General features: G+C 50.0%; 7 protein-coding genes across 7 annotated transcripts; 2 read left to right on the top strand and 5 right to left on the bottom strand.

Moving 5' to 3' along the window:
- Window positions 1–1,596: 1,596 nt before the first annotated feature.
- BDV27DRAFT_154071 (pyridoxal phosphate-dependent decarboxylase family protein) lies at window positions 1,597–4,980 on the top strand (the record flags this gene model as incomplete). Its single annotated transcript, XM_032071900.1, has 5 exons — window positions 1,597–1,758; window positions 1,845–2,217; window positions 2,279–2,626; window positions 2,675–3,342; window positions 3,394–4,980. The coding sequence occupies 5 exons, from the start codon at window positions 1,597–1,599 to the stop codon at window positions 4,978–4,980; spliced, it is 3,138 nt and encodes a 1,045-aa protein (XP_031931446.1).
- A 127-nt stretch (window positions 4,981–5,107) lies between these two features.
- Window positions 5,108–6,113, bottom strand: BDV27DRAFT_122434 (glycoside hydrolase family 75 protein). The gene is made up of 3 exons (XM_032065629.1): window positions 5,969–6,113; window positions 5,527–5,898; window positions 5,108–5,473 (listed from the first exon to the last, which is right to left on the bottom strand). The coding sequence occupies exons 1-3, from the start codon at window positions 6,062–6,064 to the stop codon at window positions 5,216–5,218; spliced, it is 726 nt and encodes a 241-aa protein (XP_031931445.1). The 5' UTR covers window positions 6,065–6,113; the 3' UTR covers window positions 5,108–5,215.
- A 1,265-nt stretch (window positions 6,114–7,378) lies between these two features.
- On the bottom strand, window positions 7,379–8,465 carry BDV27DRAFT_122433 (YdeI/OmpD-associated family protein). The gene has a single exon (XM_032065628.1). It carries the CDS (start codon window positions 8,359–8,361, stop codon window positions 7,675–7,677), a length of 687 nt encoding a protein of 228 aa, XP_031931444.1. The 5' UTR covers window positions 8,362–8,465; the 3' UTR covers window positions 7,379–7,674.
- Window positions 8,466–8,626: 161 nt separating this feature from the next.
- Window positions 8,627–11,380, bottom strand: BDV27DRAFT_122432 (MIP/aquaporin family protein). The gene is made up of 2 exons (XM_032065627.1): window positions 10,670–11,380; window positions 8,627–10,589 (listed from the first exon to the last, which is right to left on the bottom strand). The coding sequence occupies exons 1-2, from the start codon at window positions 10,703–10,705 to the stop codon at window positions 8,784–8,786; spliced, it is 1,842 nt and encodes a 613-aa protein (XP_031931443.1). The 5' UTR covers window positions 10,706–11,380; the 3' UTR covers window positions 8,627–8,783.
- A 648-nt stretch (window positions 11,381–12,028) lies between these two features.
- On the bottom strand, window positions 12,029–14,374 carry BDV27DRAFT_122429 (FAD dependent oxidoreductase). Its single transcript, XM_032065626.1, has 2 exons — window positions 13,564–14,374; window positions 12,029–13,499 (listed from the first exon to the last, which is right to left on the bottom strand). Exons 1-2 carry the CDS (start codon window positions 13,748–13,750, stop codon window positions 12,223–12,225), a joined length of 1,464 nt encoding a protein of 487 aa, XP_031931442.1. The 5' UTR covers window positions 13,751–14,374; the 3' UTR covers window positions 12,029–12,222.
- Window positions 14,375–14,483: 109 nt separating this feature from the next.
- BDV27DRAFT_168113 (major facilitator superfamily domain-containing protein) lies at window positions 14,484–16,873 on the top strand. Its single transcript, XM_032074683.1, has 5 exons — window positions 14,484–15,003; window positions 15,061–15,288; window positions 15,353–15,447; window positions 15,501–15,590; window positions 15,666–16,873. The coding sequence occupies exons 1-5, from the start codon at window positions 14,861–14,863 to the stop codon at window positions 16,592–16,594; spliced, it is 1,485 nt and encodes a 494-aa protein (XP_031931441.1). The 5' UTR covers window positions 14,484–14,860; the 3' UTR covers window positions 16,595–16,873.
- Window positions 16,874–17,022: 149 nt separating this feature from the next.
- Window positions 17,023–18,495, bottom strand: BDV27DRAFT_45266 (alternative oxidase). The gene is made up of 3 exons (XM_032076675.1): window positions 18,023–18,495; window positions 17,637–17,927; window positions 17,023–17,553 (listed from the first exon to the last, which is right to left on the bottom strand). The coding sequence occupies exons 1-3, from the start codon at window positions 18,205–18,207 to the stop codon at window positions 17,067–17,069; spliced, it is 963 nt and encodes a 320-aa protein (XP_031931440.1). The 5' UTR covers window positions 18,208–18,495; the 3' UTR covers window positions 17,023–17,066.
- Window positions 18,496–19,231: the final 736 nt, after the last annotated feature.

Below are 19,231 nucleotides of genomic sequence, written 5' to 3'. Positions count from 1 at the left end.
CTGCTTGAGGTTCGTCCTACCAGTAAGTCTACGAAGACTTTGACCGCTAGTCAATCTCGCAATACTTATTCAGACGCGCCGACCAATCACACGTTTTGTAGACTTTGTGATCTCCTGGTGGTTGAGTAAAGAGAAGAGTTCACTATAGTATTCGTAGCTTTCCTTGGCCAACTGCCGATCTTGACGTGGCAGTTCCTACCAAATCCCATCATAGCACGATAGCGTGTACAGCGAGCAGTGGACAGCGTAACGATAGCAGCCATTGTTGGCGAAGAAGATTTCAGTCCCACTCGACTACAACACCAATTGGCACTTTAATCGTGCCTTGGACCCACTGACCCCAACAGAAGATAGCTGAGGGACCAAGGGGGCCTCTTTGACTTGGTTCATTCCGAGTAACCTGACTCGGACAGCAGACGTCACCGAATATATCCATGTCATTGGATGCCCTCCTATGCCAACTCTATGTTCAGGCCCAGTAGACCACCTATGAAGCCTTGCATTGGTGACTTCCTGCAGGACGGTGGGTCTTCACGGAAGTGGCTGGCGGACAGACTGTAGATACCCCGCCGCTGATCTTTGGAGGATCTAAGATAATCTTCTGGTGTGATAATCCACAATTCAAGATCTAAAATAATCTACCTCACTTCTACAATTATGATAATCCATCGACATATGTTGACTCCGCTTTAGAATATGATAGGGAAGGAGTCTGGCACATATTCTCAATCACGATAGTAAAGATAGGACCGTACGCTATACTTCCAGGTGCCAATCATAACCAACATAGCTTCATCCGTTCTCAACAAGTGGGGAATTGACATAATCGATATGCTGCAAATTGGGCCACACTGGCGGCCTGAAGATGATAGATCAAGTACCAGATTGCGCATGCATATATGCCCACCGACACGTCATTACTAATAGTGTAAATGAATTTCACACTAGCCGCCGCCCCCGACTCCAGTCTTGACGGGCCGGTTGAGCAAGAATGTCAGACCCGTATCCTCATCGACGAATCGGAGGCAGTCTGTCAACCATGCAAGGTTTCAGAATTTGCCTGCCTGTACGTGCTTGCATCTCTGTTCTCATTTCGTTGCATTAGTATCCGTCAAGCGAGTGGGAGCCGTAGGAAGCAGCTACCGCGGTGTTGAATGGTCTCTCACCTTTACGGCAGTAAAATACAGTAATGTTTCATGATGAAGCATTGCTTCTGATGGGAGTGGTGAGATGCATTGCAGGTAACCTATGTGTTGGTCTCTGTAGAATATGATCGCCATCATAAACCTATTGGATGATATCTACTTCCTTTCAGCTCCGAACAATGGCTGATCATTGCCTTCTGTATAAGCCCCACGGCTGAAAGGGTAATCCTGCATTCACTCTCTTGCATAAAAGAGAACCAGTCCAGGCTGCTGAGGTAGGAGGGGTAACTGCACAACTGGATAGGCCGGCTTCCACTGAGGTGGAGCGTAGTATAGGGAGACGGCAGTATAAATACGCCGACTTGGATGTAGGAACTTTCTGACAGACAGCAACCATATCTCTCACCTGGATAGAAACAGCAGAACCATCACAGAATACACAAACGACACTATGGGTGAAGCTCCAAGGCAAGATAAGGCCACTAACCATGATATCATCAGTTCCTACTTCATTGGACCTAAGTCCGAGAATATGCAGGATTTCAGAGACAATATCAAGATCATCCTGGACGGTATTGTAGAGACTCGTAAGGCGTACCAGCCTGAAGATAAGGTATGACTGCTCCTCCCCTTATTCTTCCTTGGTTCATTTATCGCCTTCCGCAAGCTGGAGTGTACGTGGGCAATTAACCCCAATAGGAAAATTTTATCCCTGATACTGTCCGACAAAAGCTCGCACCAATCAGTGCCAACTTCCAAAAGGCAGTCGGAGAAGCTGTTCACCTTTTGGGTAAGCACTCGATTCCTTTCTGGCATCCCCGGTACCAGGGCCACATGTGCACAGACATGGCGATGCCAGGTCTGCTTGGTTATTTCATGACTATGATTTACAACCCGAATAATGTGGCCGTTGAGGCAAGTCCATTCACCACAGTTGTTGAGCTGAGAGTGGGAAAGCAACTGTGTGAAATGTTTGGCTATAATACAGACGAGCATAAAAAGGAGTTACCTCTCTCCTGGGGTCACATTACCTGTGATGGAACTGTGGCCAATCTTGAATCTATTTGGGTTGGTAAGTAAGCTTCCCAAAAAAATAATAACCATTACTATCCTTCTTACGTACTCATCTGCAGCGCGTAATCTCAAGTTCTACCCCCTCACCCTGTATCAGGCTATGAAGGAAGGGCCTCTTGGCTTCATAGCCAATGAATTCCAGGTGACAACCTGTGTTGGAGAAGAGAAACTATTCAAAGACCTGGGCGTCTGGGAACTACTAAACCTCAAACCTGACGTCATCCTGGGCATGGGAGAAACTCTGTATAGACAGTTTGGTATCACACCTAAGTTTTTAGAGGATGCCCTGACGCCATTCACCATCCAGACGACTGGCAAGGACGTATTGGAGCGTGAGTTCCGCATCACGAAGCCCGCCAAGTATTTCCTTGCTCAAACACGGCATTACTCGTGGCCTAAAGGCGGCGGTGTGTATATTCTTCTCCACTGGTAAGATCGATTGCTAACTTAGACAGCAATTGCTGGTATTGGGTCCGCCAACATGCAGGGCGTGGAACTCGACATGGAGGGCCGCATTTCTCTTGACGCACTAGAGCGAGAGCTTAATCGCTGCCTTGAAGAACGTCAGGCCGTATATGCCGTAGTGGCAGTTATCGGAACAACAGAAGAAGGTGGGGTTGACCGACTGCATGACATCCTGCAAATGCGTCGGCGATTCCAGGACAGGGGGCTATCGTTTTTGGTGCATGCCGACGCTGCCTGGGGTGGCTACTTTGCCAGCATGATCCCCCGGCCCATGATGGACTCAGAAGTGCCCATTAAGGAAGGGGACGGAGACACAGCGGTGGATAAGGTGCCTTCACTACCTCTGAGGGAGGACACCCTCAAAGATATGATTGCACTCAAGGAGGCCGATACCATCACTGTGGATCCTCATAAGGCGGGATACATCCCCTATCCCGCTGGAAGTTTGTGTTATCGGGATGGTCGCATGCGGTTTTTGGTCACCTGGACCAGCCCATATCTGACGCAGGGGTCCCTGGAGAATATCGGAGTGTATGGTGTTGAGGGCAGCAAGCCTGGTGCTGCAGCCATGGCGGCTTGGATGTCTAACCAGACAATCGGCTTAAATCCGGCCGGATACGGTCGTCTCCTGGGCGAGGCAGCCTTTACCAGTGCGCGGGTAAGACCCTCCTTGGTACTCATTTTGGACCACAGTTTCTGACTTTTTCAGCTATCGGCCTGGTACGCCGCCATGCACATCAGGCAAGATTTCAAGGAAAATTCCTGGGAATTCAGGGATTTGGACTATGACAATAAGGTTCATAGGCACCGCCACTATATTGTCATTCCTTTCAACCCGTTGGCGGTCGAGAAGGAGGAAGGCGTTCACAGCTTGAGCAAGACGGCTGAAGAGCGTCGCAGGAAGATCTACACGGACCTGATCGACAAGGACAATGCCCAAGTCAGTGCAAATGAGAAGTCCATGGACTGGCTGCGGAAGCTCGGCTCAGATCTTAATATCAACGCCTTCGCGATCAACTGGTATCGGGAGGATGGTCAGCTCAATACGGAATTGGAAGAGGCTAACTACCTGATGAGGCGGGTGGTGAACCGATTGTCCATTACCACAACCAGAGGGAACCCGAATGAGGTACCACTCTTCCTGACTTCAACACAGTTCGAGCCAGCTTTGTACGGCCAGTGCGCCCAGAATTTCATGTCGCGCCTCGGACTGACTCCCTGCGCTCAGGATCTCTGGGTCCTACGAAACGTCGTGATGAGCCCCTTCCCCACGGACCAAGGCTTCATAAACAAGATAATGGGACTATTTGAGGATATAATTATTGACGAAGTGAGGTGGTGCCGCAAGCGAAACAGTCTCCAAGATAAAAATATCGAGTTTCTTCTCCGGGGAACCGATGAAGTCTTCCTGGATTTCCAGACGAGTTTCCATGCCGCCACTCAACGCCAACAGATAATTTTGGCCGCTAAGCTGGAGGAAAATGTCAAAAAGACCTACACTGACAAGAAGAAAAGTTATAATGAGTGCGATTTTGTATTCACGTCCGATGCCACCCAGAATATAGAGGGGTTGATCAAGAGAATCGAGAAGGGTGAAACCCCTGAGATAGCCGGTCATATCAAGCTCCGCGGACATAACGCTCCTAGTGACCGAATTCCATGCAAGGTAGACATGATCCGGATTGTTAAAAGTCGTCCTTTGAACTCCGCTAATCGTGACGACCACTATCCACGACATGTTATGCCGTTCTATTTATACGGCTCTGAGGAACAGTTTCATATCTCACATATGCTGCTGCAGGCACCTAACGTGAATCTGTCTGCGTGCGACGTCGAACTCAAACTAGGTGATGAACTTTCCGATAAAGTGTCCACTCGACTGGGCAAAGGAGAAGGTCTGATCCTTACTTTAACTGAGTTCCGCGAGGAAACGATGCATCCCTTCCCACAAGACAACCAAAATGCTGTTTACAAGAGCAAGGACTTTTTCTTCCAGAAGGGAAGGACCTTTAAGGTCAAGATATATGAGGATCCCAACCCGGCTATTGCCAAAGGCCCGGGATTGCTTGACGAACTCCGTGCGCCTATCGCACGAGGACAGATGACATTAGGCGACGATGTTCACGTTGATGCGGAGCAACTGAATAAGGATCCGCTAGAAGTTACGGACGAGGGCAGTAAGTGGGATAACGACTTGGACCAAATTGGAAAGATTTTGGATGACGGGCGGAACATGGTATCTAAAATTGCGCCACCAAGCCTTGTGCAAGATGAAGCGTCACCCGCTTCAACTTAAAAGGCATCGTGGCCTGCCACAGGGTATTCTAGGTCTTGGAAGGGCTGGTGGAGAGTAATCCCATGGTATCCTCTAGTTGCGATGTATAGGGATATTACTATCAAGTACTATTATTTGACTCGGCTTAATTACACACCACTCCTACTAGGGACTCATCTACTTATACATAATGTACAGCACCATGGGCTGATCCGCACGTCAGCTGTGCGTTTGTACAAGTCTCATAATCTACCTCTTAAGCCTTGAGGCCGGCAACCAGCTTGTCACCGATCGACTTGATGCTGTCCTCGAAGTCCTCGGTCTTCTTGGCCTTCCAGTTGGCACTCTTCCCAGGTACAGCATCCTTGCTGGTGAATCCGATATAGAGGACATCGTTGTCATCGTGGCCGTGATCGCCATCGGGCTTCTCCTCGGGGAAGCAAAGTTCCGCCATAGAAAGGGAAGCCTCGCCAGTGGAAGTGCCCCCGTTGGTGTCACCCCAGATACCGTAGTGCTGAATAGCTCAAATTAGCCGACAACATCTCTTATTCAGGGCAATCTACTTACCAGCTTGCCATTGCACACAACAGCCATGACACTCAAGGGCTCCATTCCGTAGTCTTGAGGCTTGAACTTGGGAGAGTGTTCCTCATTTCCAAACACAATGTATGGATGAAGATTGGCATCGAGGTCGGGAATTCCGAACTTCTTCACATCATCCTTGAAAGCGGTCACGCCCTGACCAGATGGATCATTGGAGCATTTTCCCGCAGAGTTGTTGGCTCCGTCGCAGTCAACATCCATGTTGGTATACTGGCCGCCCTTGGCCGAGGAGTGCATGAAAATTGCACCCTCGATATCACCACAGTATTCAAAGGACTTGCCATCGCTGTGGTCGCCGTTGGTGAATCCTTTTTCATATACCTTTGAACATTTTCCCTGAACACATACAATGTATTAGATACTATATCCCAGCATGTAGGGGATGATACCGGTGGATGGGATGTACCTTATGCTTTTCATAGATCTGCTTCAAGTTGTCCGGCAGATCATATGCAGTGGCACCAGTGACCAGAGCAACAGCGAGGATCTCGGAGAGACGCATTATGTGAAAGGAAAAGCAGATTGATTGATGATAACTTGGAGCTGAGAAGTTTGGCCTGTTGTTTTGATGGTCATCCTACAAGAAATGTGCTGGTCTTTATACATCTTCTAACCCGTCGAACATATGATCTTTGGAGCAATGAACATCATTACTGCAAAGTATCGCCCCCAAAGCGATCGACGCATTGCAATGTAACCCCGTTATAGCTCGGGGGTGGTCGGTGGCCTTCCAGCCGTGAAGTGACCCCATTGATGTGCACTTCAAAGTTTTCATCTAAGGATTTCCCTGAAGGAATGGCTCGGAACATACACAACTCTACACCAAGCTTTACCTAGTATAATTCATACAAATGATGGAATTAAAGTCATTATTCGTGCAAAACGGCGCTTGGCCGTTTAGACTAACTCACTGACCCGGATGGCCGACGAGCACGAGTCGGATAATTGGGTGTCAATAGAAATGGCCCGGTCCAGATGTATCAGATCATCAGCTCCAGTCCAACGAGGCGATGTAACCCTGAATCCTGCAAGACTCCCGCTCCCGAGGCTGCTCTCTCTTGTCCCGTATTCTTATTTATCAGATAGAATATTAAGATGACATCCTACACAATACCTCGCCAGGGTCCCAATCCTGTTATTTCAGAGGGAACTCCCTTGAGATGACAGGTGACAGTGTAAACTTCATAGTATACTCGAATAGGAAGACAGTAGTTTTCCAGGCAGCCAGGTATAGCGAACAAAAAAAAGTTCGAGGTGCTACACGACCTCTCAGGAGAAATGCATGGTACCTCTTTCACGCATCAGGTCATGTCAGGGCCCATCATATCTCTGTGGTTGATTGGTTAACCCCAAGCTTTAAGTGCCCCAGGTGGAGAGTGCTTGTAGATAGTTTCTATTTCTGGCAAATTGCATTCTAGTCTAGTACCGCAAGATAATCCTTCTGCCTCTGCAGAAACGTCGGCGCCTCCCGATACCTCGGGAGGGTCCCGAAAAGCGTCGATCGGTAGCTTGCCGACGGTTCGATTTGTATCGGTGGCGCCGACAATATCAACCTCGTGTATGTCTCTGTCGATCTCATACGGTGCCTCTCTTGCTGTTGGGACTTACGAGGGCCTCAACAAATCTGTTTTCGTTTTCTACTAGACGCCGCCCTCCACCGTACAGGATAAACGAGTGTCAATCAACATGGAGATTCCTAGAAGATCTACATTGATGGGGGTGATTATTCGGGGATACACACATGCTGAAGGGGCACTGTGGAACTATCAGACCAAGTTACACTTCGGTAGCTGCTTGCTTGTGACATCTAGGTATCCTTGTACTGAATGCATCTATTGGAACCCAGACGTTGCTTTATATTCTTCGCATATTATATGCAGCCCCAGAATTGGTACTAACATCATCATCTCATTAAGCTGACAAAGGTGAATCGAGACCTTCCCGCCCTCACAAGTCTAGCAACCTGGTCATGGCCAAAGGGGATGATGCCAGCGCATTCTAGTGATCTATGCTTCCCAAATCACTGCATAGCATTTATATTAGTACCCTGCGTTGGGTTGATATGAAGCCTCATGTTGGCTTTTCTATCGATCTCGTAGACTAGGCGTCGGGTCAGGTCTTTTTCGATGTTTTCCGACGTCCATCCTGGTCGTGGTTCCTATCCACAGATTTCCGTTTACTCGCTTTGGCTGACTTGACTGACACTCCTGGCGTTTTACCCTCTGCTAGCATTTGGACCAATGTCCCGATGCGCTTCGCTCGGCGCTGCGGAGCAGCCCACTGAAGTTGAACCAAGACCGAGTACCTGTCTGACCGATTCAACCCTTCAAAGAAAGTTGCGGCTTCTGGCGTCTGTGTCAGTGCAGCTGCTAGATCGTGCGGCACCGTGATAGTGGCGGGGCCATCGTATGCACGAGCCCAGCGACCGTCCGCCTGTGCAGCTTCCACCACGGCCAACCCGGCTGGCCGCATACGACCGGCGTTTAACAATAATTCTACGGTCATCACGTTCTTCTTGGACCAGATGCTCTTTGCACGTCGTGGGGTATATCGTACCAGCCACCAGTCCTCATCATACGCATGCGCACGACCATCGATCCATCCGAAACATAACGCCGTCTCCACAGCTTCATCGCGAGACACAGATGGAATACCGGAAGACTTCTTGGCCAGTTTCACGTAGATCCCTGGAGATGTGGAATGCTCCCGCTCCAGAAAATGTTCAAATTCAGCGGCTGATCTAAAGGGGTGAATTGGGAGATCGGATGGTTCGGCTATTGGGTGTGCCTTGGGTGGCATTACGGATGTGATTTGGAGCTTTTTTGGAAGCCGAGGTAAATAACACGCGAGAACCGGTTCAATAACGTCGGTACGCGTCCAGGGACGCGCATTGGATGGCTGTGGAGTGGTGGAGGAATCAATTTAATCCGACGATGCCGCTCGATCTTGGGTTTCCACACACCCACGTGGGGTCAGCTGAGGCCATGTGACTCGGGTTTCCCAATTGGGTTACCCGGTCCATGTCGGAACTCGAGTGAGATATATGAATAGGAATTGTTCATTTAGCGTTCTATATCACTCTAGATGGTCTATATACAGTAGAAAATAACGACCAGCGCGAAATAAATGAGATTCTAGAGATAACCCATCGGTTCAAAAAGGAAAGAAAAGAAACCTCCACGCAGGGTTCAATGACTCGATCCGCCCTTCAATTAGCTACATTAAGCAACCACCTTGTCGGGGATGCCGCGTCGTCGACGGTCAAAGCGTAATCGCCTTTTCCATTTGGTACGGCTCTTCCGCAGCGAGCGTTGAGTACGTTCCCAAGGGTAGTTCACTGGCGACTCACCACCAGTAAAGATCATGAAATCGTACAGGAACGCACCGATCAGAGCACCGCATAGAGAGCCGGCCCATGGCCCGTAAAACCAGTAAGGGTTCGTGAAAAGATTGGACCCATAACCGAGAGCGAGAAGAGCCAGGCGTGGCCCGAAGTCTCGACTGGGGTTGAATGCAGCCCCTGTCTGGTAGGAGAAAGTATTCGACAGCACATACACCATCAGCCCAACGATCAGCGAGTTCATGCCCGCCCCAGGCGGTGCATTCTGATCGTCACCCAAGGCCAGGATGGTTGTGGCCGTGAGGGCCGTCCCGAGAAATTCCGTGAAGAAGGCGGTTGCTGGGTCGATCCATGATTGACGCTGGCCGGTCACGAAGCTGGTCACGATCCCCGTATCTTGGTGGGTAAGGAGGTACTGATGAATTGATTGGTAGTACACCCCGTAGGCAGTCAGTGCCGCAACAAAAGCCCCCACGAATTGCGCCAGAAAATATTCCGGCATCTTACGCTTGGGGAAGCCACGATAAAACCATAACATAATCGTTATACTCGGGTTGAGATGAGCACCCGAGACACCACCGGAGATATAGATCGCCATCATGGTAGCAAAGCCCCACGCCCACGCAGTTGTATTGGGATTCCCGGCATCGGCGACGGTGACAGATATATCAGCACAGAAGCCAATGGTCAGCTGGACAAATACCGCCAGGGATTCAGCTAGCGCCTCACGATGGTGAGTGCGAATAACGGACCAGGTTGTATGATTGTTGTGTACTTCGTCTTCCACCAGCTCCTGCACTAGTGGATGCAGATCGTCCGGGAGGGTTGATTCATGCAGAGCCGAAAGGTCGGGCAGGGCATCCGCCGCGGCAGTCTGCACTTCCGGCTGCTCCGGCACGGTCTCAAGGGGTTCATCACTCCCATGCGGCAGGCCTTCTCCAGCCTGAACGGAAGCTATGCTCGGGACTGCACTCGGCCCTTCTGGGACGGTAGAAAGCTGATCGCTCGAGGCATCAATCCGGACTGACGGGCGACGTCGGCGGGTAGAGGAAGTCCGTGATATGCGCGAGGAGACAACCTCTCCGGTGAGGACCTTATTGACAAAGTTGTTTTCGCGCTGAAGGCGAGCGTCCTCCACCTGCGCGGCCATTTTCCGGGGATCCGCCATTTTAGGAATTTGGCCTTGCTCCAAGTCATTCGGATCCACATCCAGCCCAAGCTTCTGCGAGTTTTCGGCCGGACGTTCTGGCTGCAGCCTCGCATCGAGCAGCTCTTCCTTCGTAGGGACCATGCCCGCCCGCACCACACGCGGCAGGGGCTTTGCGAGAGACCAGACGGGCTTTGCATTTGCGGGCTGTTCATAGGAGGGGTTCAGATGTGAATAGCCCGGCTGGACAAAGGGTTCATGTGCCTGCCGTAGCTGGGGGCCGTCCTCTGGACCCCCCATGGTGAACTGTCCCTGCGTGCGCTCCGCTAGGGTCGTTCGCTGGGCCAAACTGCCGGTCCGCGCTGAGCGGACAGTACTGCGGCGTCGGATCCCGTCAGGTTCTACATCTCTTGAGGTGTCCACTCCTGACGTGACACGAGTGGGAGAGCTATAGTTGGCAGAATCACTCACGCCGCGTCTAAGTGATGTTGGCGACATCTCCCTGTTGATTTCCATTCTACTCTGGCTGGTCGCTTCTGACTACATCAACCGCCATTCGGTATTAGCAAGAAGCCGTGAGCACTGAGAGATGTTTTGGTCCAATCGCTGATGGAACTCACCCTAGCTCGGGGGCGTCTGGGGCTGCCTTCGTCCATGATCGCGCATTCCCACGTAAGTCAGTACCTTGCTGTATCGCTAAGGCTCGTCGAATCGCGAGGACAGCAGCACGAGCAGAAGGGAGTTCTGGAATGGTGGAATTGAATGCAAGGGAGAGATATAAGGATAACAAGAGGATTTTTTTTTTCCAATGAGCGCAGAGAAATCTCCAGAAAACTGAACCAGTGAGCTACTCCATGATAGGCAATGAACAGCGTTCTAGCGCTCGCCGAGTACTTCAACAAGCTTTTGACAATGAAGTGGTGGAGATTTTCCGCGAGAAGTGGAGCCATTTTGACAAGATATGGAGCTCTACCTGGTCAATCACAGGGTGTTTTGAATAGTAGCCCACGCGCCGGTCGATTTGGTTGCTCTGTAGTGCAGTGCCTTTGACATTACGTTCCACTGCATCTAGCTTCTTGTCCAATGAGTTCGTTGATCGTCCTGAAATCATGAAAGGAAACGGTTTCTGACGTCAATGCTGACCTTCGCTGTGATCTTGAGAACACCATCATGATGACCACAGGGGCAAGATGCTAATTTGCTATGATCAGGCTACTTCGTCTGTATGATTTAAGAGACACCTCGTCAAGGTCCACTTCGTAGGGCTTCAAACTCATGGCGAGCTCAACATTATCGAGGCACACCACAAGTCAGTTTTCTGCAGATGTTACACCATGGTACGTGTTAAATAGAAGTGATATGACTCAACCCAGTAGGCAGTTGAACGTCAAGCACGCGAGGAGGGAAGAATGCCATTCTTTAGGAGTCCACTTGTGCCACTGGTTCCAAACGTATGTAATTTATTTCTATTTTTAATTTTTCTTGTGATTCAAAGATTAGGCGGCATTTGGTTCGCCACTCCCCCTGAATGGTGACGGCACAATCCAGGTCATCAACCCTGTGCCGGGGGGGGTTTATGTGGATATCCTTTCCTTTCGAGTAAGACTCATCTTAGTGAAGTTGAGACCCTGAGGGAAGAAGAAAGACTTCGTTAGTTAGGGAGAGAAAAGGGGAAAAGGGAAAATTTTTCTTGAGGGGCCGCCAATATCCGGCAATCCCCACTCTCTTGCCCCAGTCGAAACTCACCAAATTTCAGTTATCCAGTGGCTCGGCTAGCAAATCTTCATTCTTGGCCTGTGCCAAATAATATAATTAAGGATTATATCCTATTCTATGAACTGGCCAACTCTTGATTTTGGTCCCAAGAGCGCGAGAAGGATTTACTTTACAGGATGATAAACTTCGAGGACGGTGGGTTGACGGTGGAGCTATACAGATATACTTGGTTATATATATATACTCATGCCCATGGCTATCTAGACACCCCGCTCTGGGAAAAGAGAACAATAGCTATAACATCCTCCAGCGCGAGGTTGTGATTACTATACTGTATCAGTTCAATCTGTTACGTTTGCAGCATTAACAGTTCGAACGGGTCTCGAGGCTTTTGCTTTCTAGACATGATGCTCAATCTGTCATCCAGCACCAACATAAAACAGTGGACGACTCTATCCTAGAGTTTGGAAGTATAGAGGGTGCTGTTGTCAGGCACCATCCACACTCGGTGGAGAGCATTCGCATCATTGAATCCCTTCATCAGCTGGTTACGAGGCAGTTCCCCAGACGGCAGTTTCCGCCATTGGAACCTGTGCAGCATGTCCGACTCGATTCCCATCACCTTGTCGGCGACGAACTCGCCAAGTAATGGTAGGAACTTGAAAGCGTGACCGCTGCCACCTGTAGCCACAATGACCCCTTCCTTGCCGGGGATGCCATCAATCACCCAATTGTTATCAAATGAGTCCGTGTACCAGCACAGCCTGGTTTGGGAGATTCCGATCCCACTCTGCTTCAATTCGGGAAGATACTTGTCTAAAAAGCCCTGAACGACCTGAACGGACTTCTCCGGCAATCCGGTAACGAACGGCGACGTCCACTTCGTGATCGGTACACTGCGCACTTGGCCCGATTGGACCTGTTGAGGATTCGTGTACTTGGTTCCTCTGTACCCGATCTTCATCACACCGCGACTGTCTAGCGGAAACCCGTACAGATTACCATTTTCTCCGGCCCGCGTATTCCACTGAAACACGGGAAAGTTGTCTGGCGAGAACCGTTCCCGAAGGGGAGATCCTTCTGGGATCTGGATCATGGCGATGGATCCGGCTGTGGTTTCGCAGAGGCCATCGATCTCGGGGATCAGATTGGGTGTCCAGCCTCCACACGCAACGATCGTCGCCGCGGCCTTGTGGTGTTTGCCATCGGCAGTCTTGATGCCGACCACTTTACCTGTCGGATCTTCTAGGAAGCTCTCCAAGCTACCCGTCTGCCTATCGAGGACCAGTTTTACACCGAGCCTCTTCGCTAGATGGAGCGCATAGGTGCAAGCTTTGTCTGCATAAACAAATCCACCGATCATGTCCAAATAACCCTGATGCTGTCCATCTTTGGCAAGGCCAAACGGATCCACTGCGTAGCTAAACCCATCCGCCCGGGCGCGTGTCACCTCTTTTGGATCAGAATACAGCAGGTACTGTGTATGGCCTTTACCAGCTTTTGTAATGTTTTCCACCGAGAGTTTCTCGAAATCGTTGAGACCATTGGTTTCGTCCCCGAAATGATAATTACCGCAGTTGACATAGATCCGACCCTTACTTGTCATCCCGGGCGGCAATATGGCCTCTTCTGCAAGAGACCTGTTCCATGATTCCCAGACCTCGATCGCCTTCAGGGTTAGATTCTGGTACCAAACCTCGTCACCGTACGCAGCGCGGATGATCTTGTTGCAGTCTGAATTGTCCTTTTGTCAGAAATTACGGCATGGGTTCTGTGTGCGTGTGACGGAGGTATTTACCTGCAGAGGCAGCATCGCAGCCTTTATCGAAGTCGTATAGGGTCTCATGGTATGGCTGTCTGTCAAAGACAGTGATATCTGTGAATCCTCTCTTGGCTAGATGGATGGCACTGCTGAGGCCGAAGACACCTGCCCCAACAATCACAATGGGTGACTGTTTGTCCTTGAGAGGTATTTGAGATGCCATTGCAGAAGCCAAGGGCACTAGAAGGTGATCCAAAGCAATATCATTCACACAAAATGAGCTCGACAGCTCAGAGTCAGCTGTACTCCTGTCTTATACCTGAGGTAAACCAGCCGTTTGGAGTACTAATCTATCAGAACGCAACCCCACCCGAGGTTGTGGGGGCGCTTAAACAATCGCTTTTATCTCCGATCAGCCCACCTTGCGGCCATGAGAACTCAGCTACTGGGTCATAACGCAGTACGGTAGTATCTTGAGCGTGGGGAGGAAGCCGCTAGGAAGACGACTTGTCGAGGGAGGTTGTTCAGTGGCTGCTTGTTGGAATTGAATCAGCTCCGCGTTACGTGACGAGATGTCGGTTGTCGGAATATTCCGTCGCAGGTTGATACAGACGTTTTTACCTAGAAAGGCAATATTCCTCTACCTCAGTTAGTATAAGCTTCAGAAAGACCGTTGTCACTCGTCTCGTTGGCTTAAGTTGAACACCAGAATTCTAGGTCACGGGCCGCACAGCTCAGGTATCGCTTTTTCGGAGACAACACCGATGCCCCCAACGTCGATTGGACCTTCCCCATTGACTCATTGATCGAGTGATACGTGTCGGGGGCGTTGATCCTGCTGGTCAATGTTGTCAAGGGAAGTGATAATGGCGTGCGGGGAAATGAGATATCAAGATTCTTACCGGCGGGTTCAACCGACAAGGAATTGCCATGTCGGTCGAAGTTGGCCCTAATCGTATCAATGCCGCTCTCTTCAGAGCAACAACAACCCCAGATTGGTGTTCAATGCCATCCGTATATTCGATAAGATGATATGGTGAACCTTGATCGTGTAGGACATGATAGGATACGGCCCCTCAGTATGACGTCCGCCTCAAGAGCCTGCCTATCTTCCGTGTCACAACGAAGCGTGTCGCCCGACGACTATCCCTCCAAGGTGCATGCAATGTTAGCAGTATCTATCTAGTTCTGGATGATAGGGTGACCAGTTATGTAGAGCTACTGTTGTCGAAACTGAGCATATAAGAGGCGACTCGACCCTGTGTTTCCAGTCCCCGTTTATTGCCTTCACGCCTTCACATTGATCCTAGGCATCCCTTGCCCCTGCGCAGTCATGGAATCCCAGACCTCGAAGAAGGATGAGCTAGAGCTTGTGGTTTCTAACGCTGCCGCCAAAGAAGCCGGCACGGTACCAGGTGAATCTATCAGAATCGATCCGTGCATCGAGAGATCAGTACTCCGGAAGTTGGACTTCAAGTAACACATTGTCCTGACCTCCAGATGAGATACAGCCCTAATTGACTCCGAATCTAGACTTCTTCCCGTCCTTTCGTTGATGTACTTCTTCAACTCCCTTGATCGAAGTAATCTGGGGAACGCGAAGACAGATGGTATTGACCAGGACCTCAAGCTGGTTGGCAATCAATACAGTATTATCCTTGCCGTCTTTAATGTTACATTCTCCCTGTTCGATCTGCCCTCCAACTTACTGCTGAAGAGGTTTAGCGGTAAAGCCATGCTTCCTATAATGATGCTTGGCTGGTAGGTGCCGAACCTTCCGTCTTTCAGGATACTAGGAGTATAGGCTATAGTAACATCCTTGTAGGGGCAGTGTTACGCTTCTTCAATGTGCAGCATTCAATTTTGCTGGTATGCTCGTATGTCGACTCTTTATGGGTATATTCGAAGCAGGCTTTTTTGGTATGCATAAAATGGTCCTTGAGTGACAGAGACTTGGCTAATGAAAAACTCAGCGGGGGTGATCTTCTACCTGACGCAATTTTATAAAAGAAATGAAATCGCCTTTCGCCTCTCGATATTCTATGGAATGGTGACGATCGCAGGTTAGCTTTGAATTTTCCAACACGCCAAACACTACAATGTTTCTACTAACGACAATTTCCTTCCGTGAACCGTAGGTGCGTTTTCCGGCCTCATCGCCTTTGGTGTCTTTCAGATCAAACAACACCTACCAGGCTGGAAATACCTTTTCTTGATCGAAGGCGGTGCGACCATCATCATCGCTACATTCGCAGCCTGGTGGCTCCCCCTCAGTGGCTCCAAGTGTCACTGGTTCAACGAAGCCGAATCCCAAGTGGCACAGATGCGTCTCCTGCAAGACGGATCTGTCCGAACGACAGATCACCTTTCCGTCACAGAAGCTCTAGCCGCCCTGTTGGATTGGCGGGTCCTCGTCTGGGCCGTCAGCTGCTTTTGCTTCGGGGTTGCCCAAAGTTCCGTTAGCAATTTCCTCCCTCAAATGGTGGCCCTCCAAGGCTACTCCGCGGTGAAAACGAATTTGTATACGGTGGCCCCGTACTGCGTCGGGACCGTTGTTCTCTGGATCATTGCCAAGTCGTCGGATCATTTTCGAGAGCGCTCCTTCCACCTGGCGGCCGCGTTGATCATCACCTTTGTTGGATACGTTATTCTCGCCACCGTTGACGCAAATACAAACAAGGGGGTGGCCTATTTCGCGTGCTTCCTCCTGGCAGCCGGCGCCTTCGTACCAAGTAGTATCTTCCATAGCTGGCATACCAACAACGTTACCGATGAGAGCCAGCGAGCAGCGACCGTGGGCTTCTTGGTGGGCGCGGCCAATTGCGCGGGCATTCCGTCAAGCCTGTCATTCAAGGCAGATACCGCACCAAGGTATATGCCAGCGATAATTGTGAATTGTGCCTTCCTTTTGGCGGGTGCCTGTGTTGTGATAGGGTTGGGGACATGGTTCAGGCTTGATAATCGCAGGAGAGATAAGGAACAAGGCGTACGACTCACTGCAGGTGATGTTGCGACCCAGAATCTGGTAGGAGGCTGGAAGGATCCCAACTGGAGGTGGACCCCTTGAGACCTGCCTCATTTCCTTGGCTGGAGGAAGGTTGCTGCGTTGGCATTTCTTCCTGAGGTTGGTTATTGCCTCGCTGACCGCTGCTCGGTCAGTCATCAGTATCCGAGACCATCACTAGGACCTTTAACTATCACATAGGACTTATAGCGATATACGCAATACTGAGTACGTTTAAGCGCACTAGTTAAGCTGCTGATGAGGAGACTCACAGAGCATAACTCACAAGCTATGCTCAGCCCGCTCAACTAGATTGGGCTCCATAACAGAAATTGATGTTTGCATTACGAGAGATCCTACGCAGGTTTGGTAGGGGCTTATGGTAGGGGCTTCACAGCTCTAGTTGGCTCACGCTGGTACTGAATTGAAAACCTTGAACCGTGCAATTAATATTGTCTATTTCTCTAAATACTTCTATAAAATAGTAATAATTCTTGGAAACCTATGCATGCGAGGCGCAATCCCAGAGCAATTCTTAACGATAATCTTTCAAGGGAGACAAGGGTTGGCTGGCCTCCTTGATCGCGTTCTTAAACTTGGCCGAGAAGGGATTAGGATCACTATCCTGGTCGAGACTCCCAAGCGTGTGATTTACATCCCGATGGTTCGCCTCGTCAGCACGTACACACAGTAACAGAGAGCGTATAGATCGTTGGCCTTCGGGCATCTGCCAGTACTTGATTGCCATTGCGGGAGCCTCCATATTGCTCCAAAGCGGCAAGTTTCCGTTGTCGAGCTCTTGGATTGCTTTGGTATAGGTGATCACGGCTTCTTCCTCCAGGTAACCAACAAATCGGTGACATATCCGGGGAGAAACCAGGTAGGCGAGAGAGAATCCGGTAAAGAAGACGCACTGTGATGCTAGGACCATGAAGTACATGGCAGGGCCTGGTTGGGATAATTTGAGGAAGGTTAAAAGGTGCATCCGTTCATTATAGGCCTCTTCCAGGAGGGTTTCGATCCTGTCAATAGAAGTGGAGAGGTTAGATACGTATCCTCCAATGGTGTGATAAGTGCCTTCGTGATAGGCTTCGCCGCAACATACCATCCATAGTCCCGCCTCATCCTTCTCAGACTCTTGAGGTGTCGCAGCATAGCAGCTACCATGCCCGGAACGCCCGCAACGCTCTCCAGAAATATAAATCGTGTAATCCATTTCTTCTCGGTCATTCGGAACAAAGACGAGTTGGCATCGCGTCGATATGGACGATTATATCCGGTGACCAAGTCCATGCCCCATCGTAGGAACCGCACAGTTCCAAGAGCCATTTTATCCGACCAGTCTTGGGCGTTGCGGTGAGCCGTCTGGATTGAATGAAGCTGGGATGTCGTATATCTGCGTGTGGTGTCAGAAGGAGAAGTGCAACTCTCGAGCTCATATTGACTTTGCTAGTTCAACTGATGGTATACCACGAACAGGGTTCGACTTACACAGGATGCGTCCATGATGACTTTGTAACGAGGGAAGACTGGGTGCTCTGGGGTCTTCTTCCGGACATCACTACTGTCCGGGGGGAAGCTCGTGTTAGAACGTGCTTCCCAAGCAATTGTGCTGAATTGCCAGCTGCCAGGCACGTTCTGCTAGGGCAAGTGATATTTAAGAACAGGGATGCCATAGTTGACAGATGAGAAAGAGGACAGCGGGATGAATAGAGTGCAAATGGTATATATGAAGAGTAGTAGGCAATTTGAAGCCCAGTGATGTCTGTTTGTCTTTCCTACAAGTACAGGATGCCCAGGTATTTATAGGTAATGGACTGCGCAGCCGGGCTTAGAGTTCGACTACAGCCTTGATCTCAGGGAGGGCCCATGAATGTGTCCACACAACGCATGAGGAGCAATTGGGCTATAGTCCTGGCGCTTCCTCCCCAGGTTCTAGCCATAGTCTCCCCCGATTGACGCATCATCCTTGCGAACCAACCGGTGAGTCACTGGTTATCGTTGAGGGTACGTTGAGGATCCCCGTTGTAGTACGACGAGGATTCCCCGGAAGCATCAACTGAGAGAATAACCAGTTAGAGGCCATCAAGCGAATAAGAGACTAGAATCTCGACGTTAACTTTCTTGATCGATTCTTATGTTCTCTGGTCTACCGCGTACCCCGGGTCCTGCAGCACGGCAGGATGTGCTGTACACCGCAGCCTCGATCATGTTAGCAAATTAAGGTTATGATGACAATGCAGATCTCAGAATCACTAGGGTTTCGATTGACCAAGTGATATTCTATTGCCAAACCCCAATCCAGCCGGTCGGACGATCTAGGATTCGTCGGTTATCTCTCGGCATGAGATGCCGAGCAAACACCGAAATATTCGCAATTGGGAGTCCCTTTACTAGTTGATCCAACTTTTACTCATGGCGTCAAACGAGTTTCATGTCACGATAAATCTATTCCATCCAAGAGGGGCCACTGCAGGATCCTTACGGTGTTATGGTGGTTGCTAAGTTGGTCTTGTCGTGAAGGGTTGATCTTCTGCTGAGATAAGCGACACGTGACGCGATTCCTCCATCACGTCGTCCTTCTCGCCGTGGATTCTCGTTAATGAGACCCGACTTCCAAGTCTCGACCTCAAGCACAGGACTGACTGTCGCGTTTAGAGCATTTCCGTCGCTATGGTTTCCTCCCGGAACGCACCTTTA

This window comes from Aspergillus caelatus (assembly GCF_009193585.1).
Source record: "Aspergillus caelatus strain CBS 763.97 unplaced genomic scaffold BDV27scaffold_23, whole genome shotgun sequence".
Classification (NCBI taxonomy): Eukaryota; Fungi; Ascomycota; class Eurotiomycetes; order Eurotiales; family Aspergillaceae; genus Aspergillus; species Aspergillus caelatus.
The sequence above is the reverse complement of the archived record's forward strand: the minus strand, read 5'-3'. Positions and strand labels throughout refer to the sequence as shown.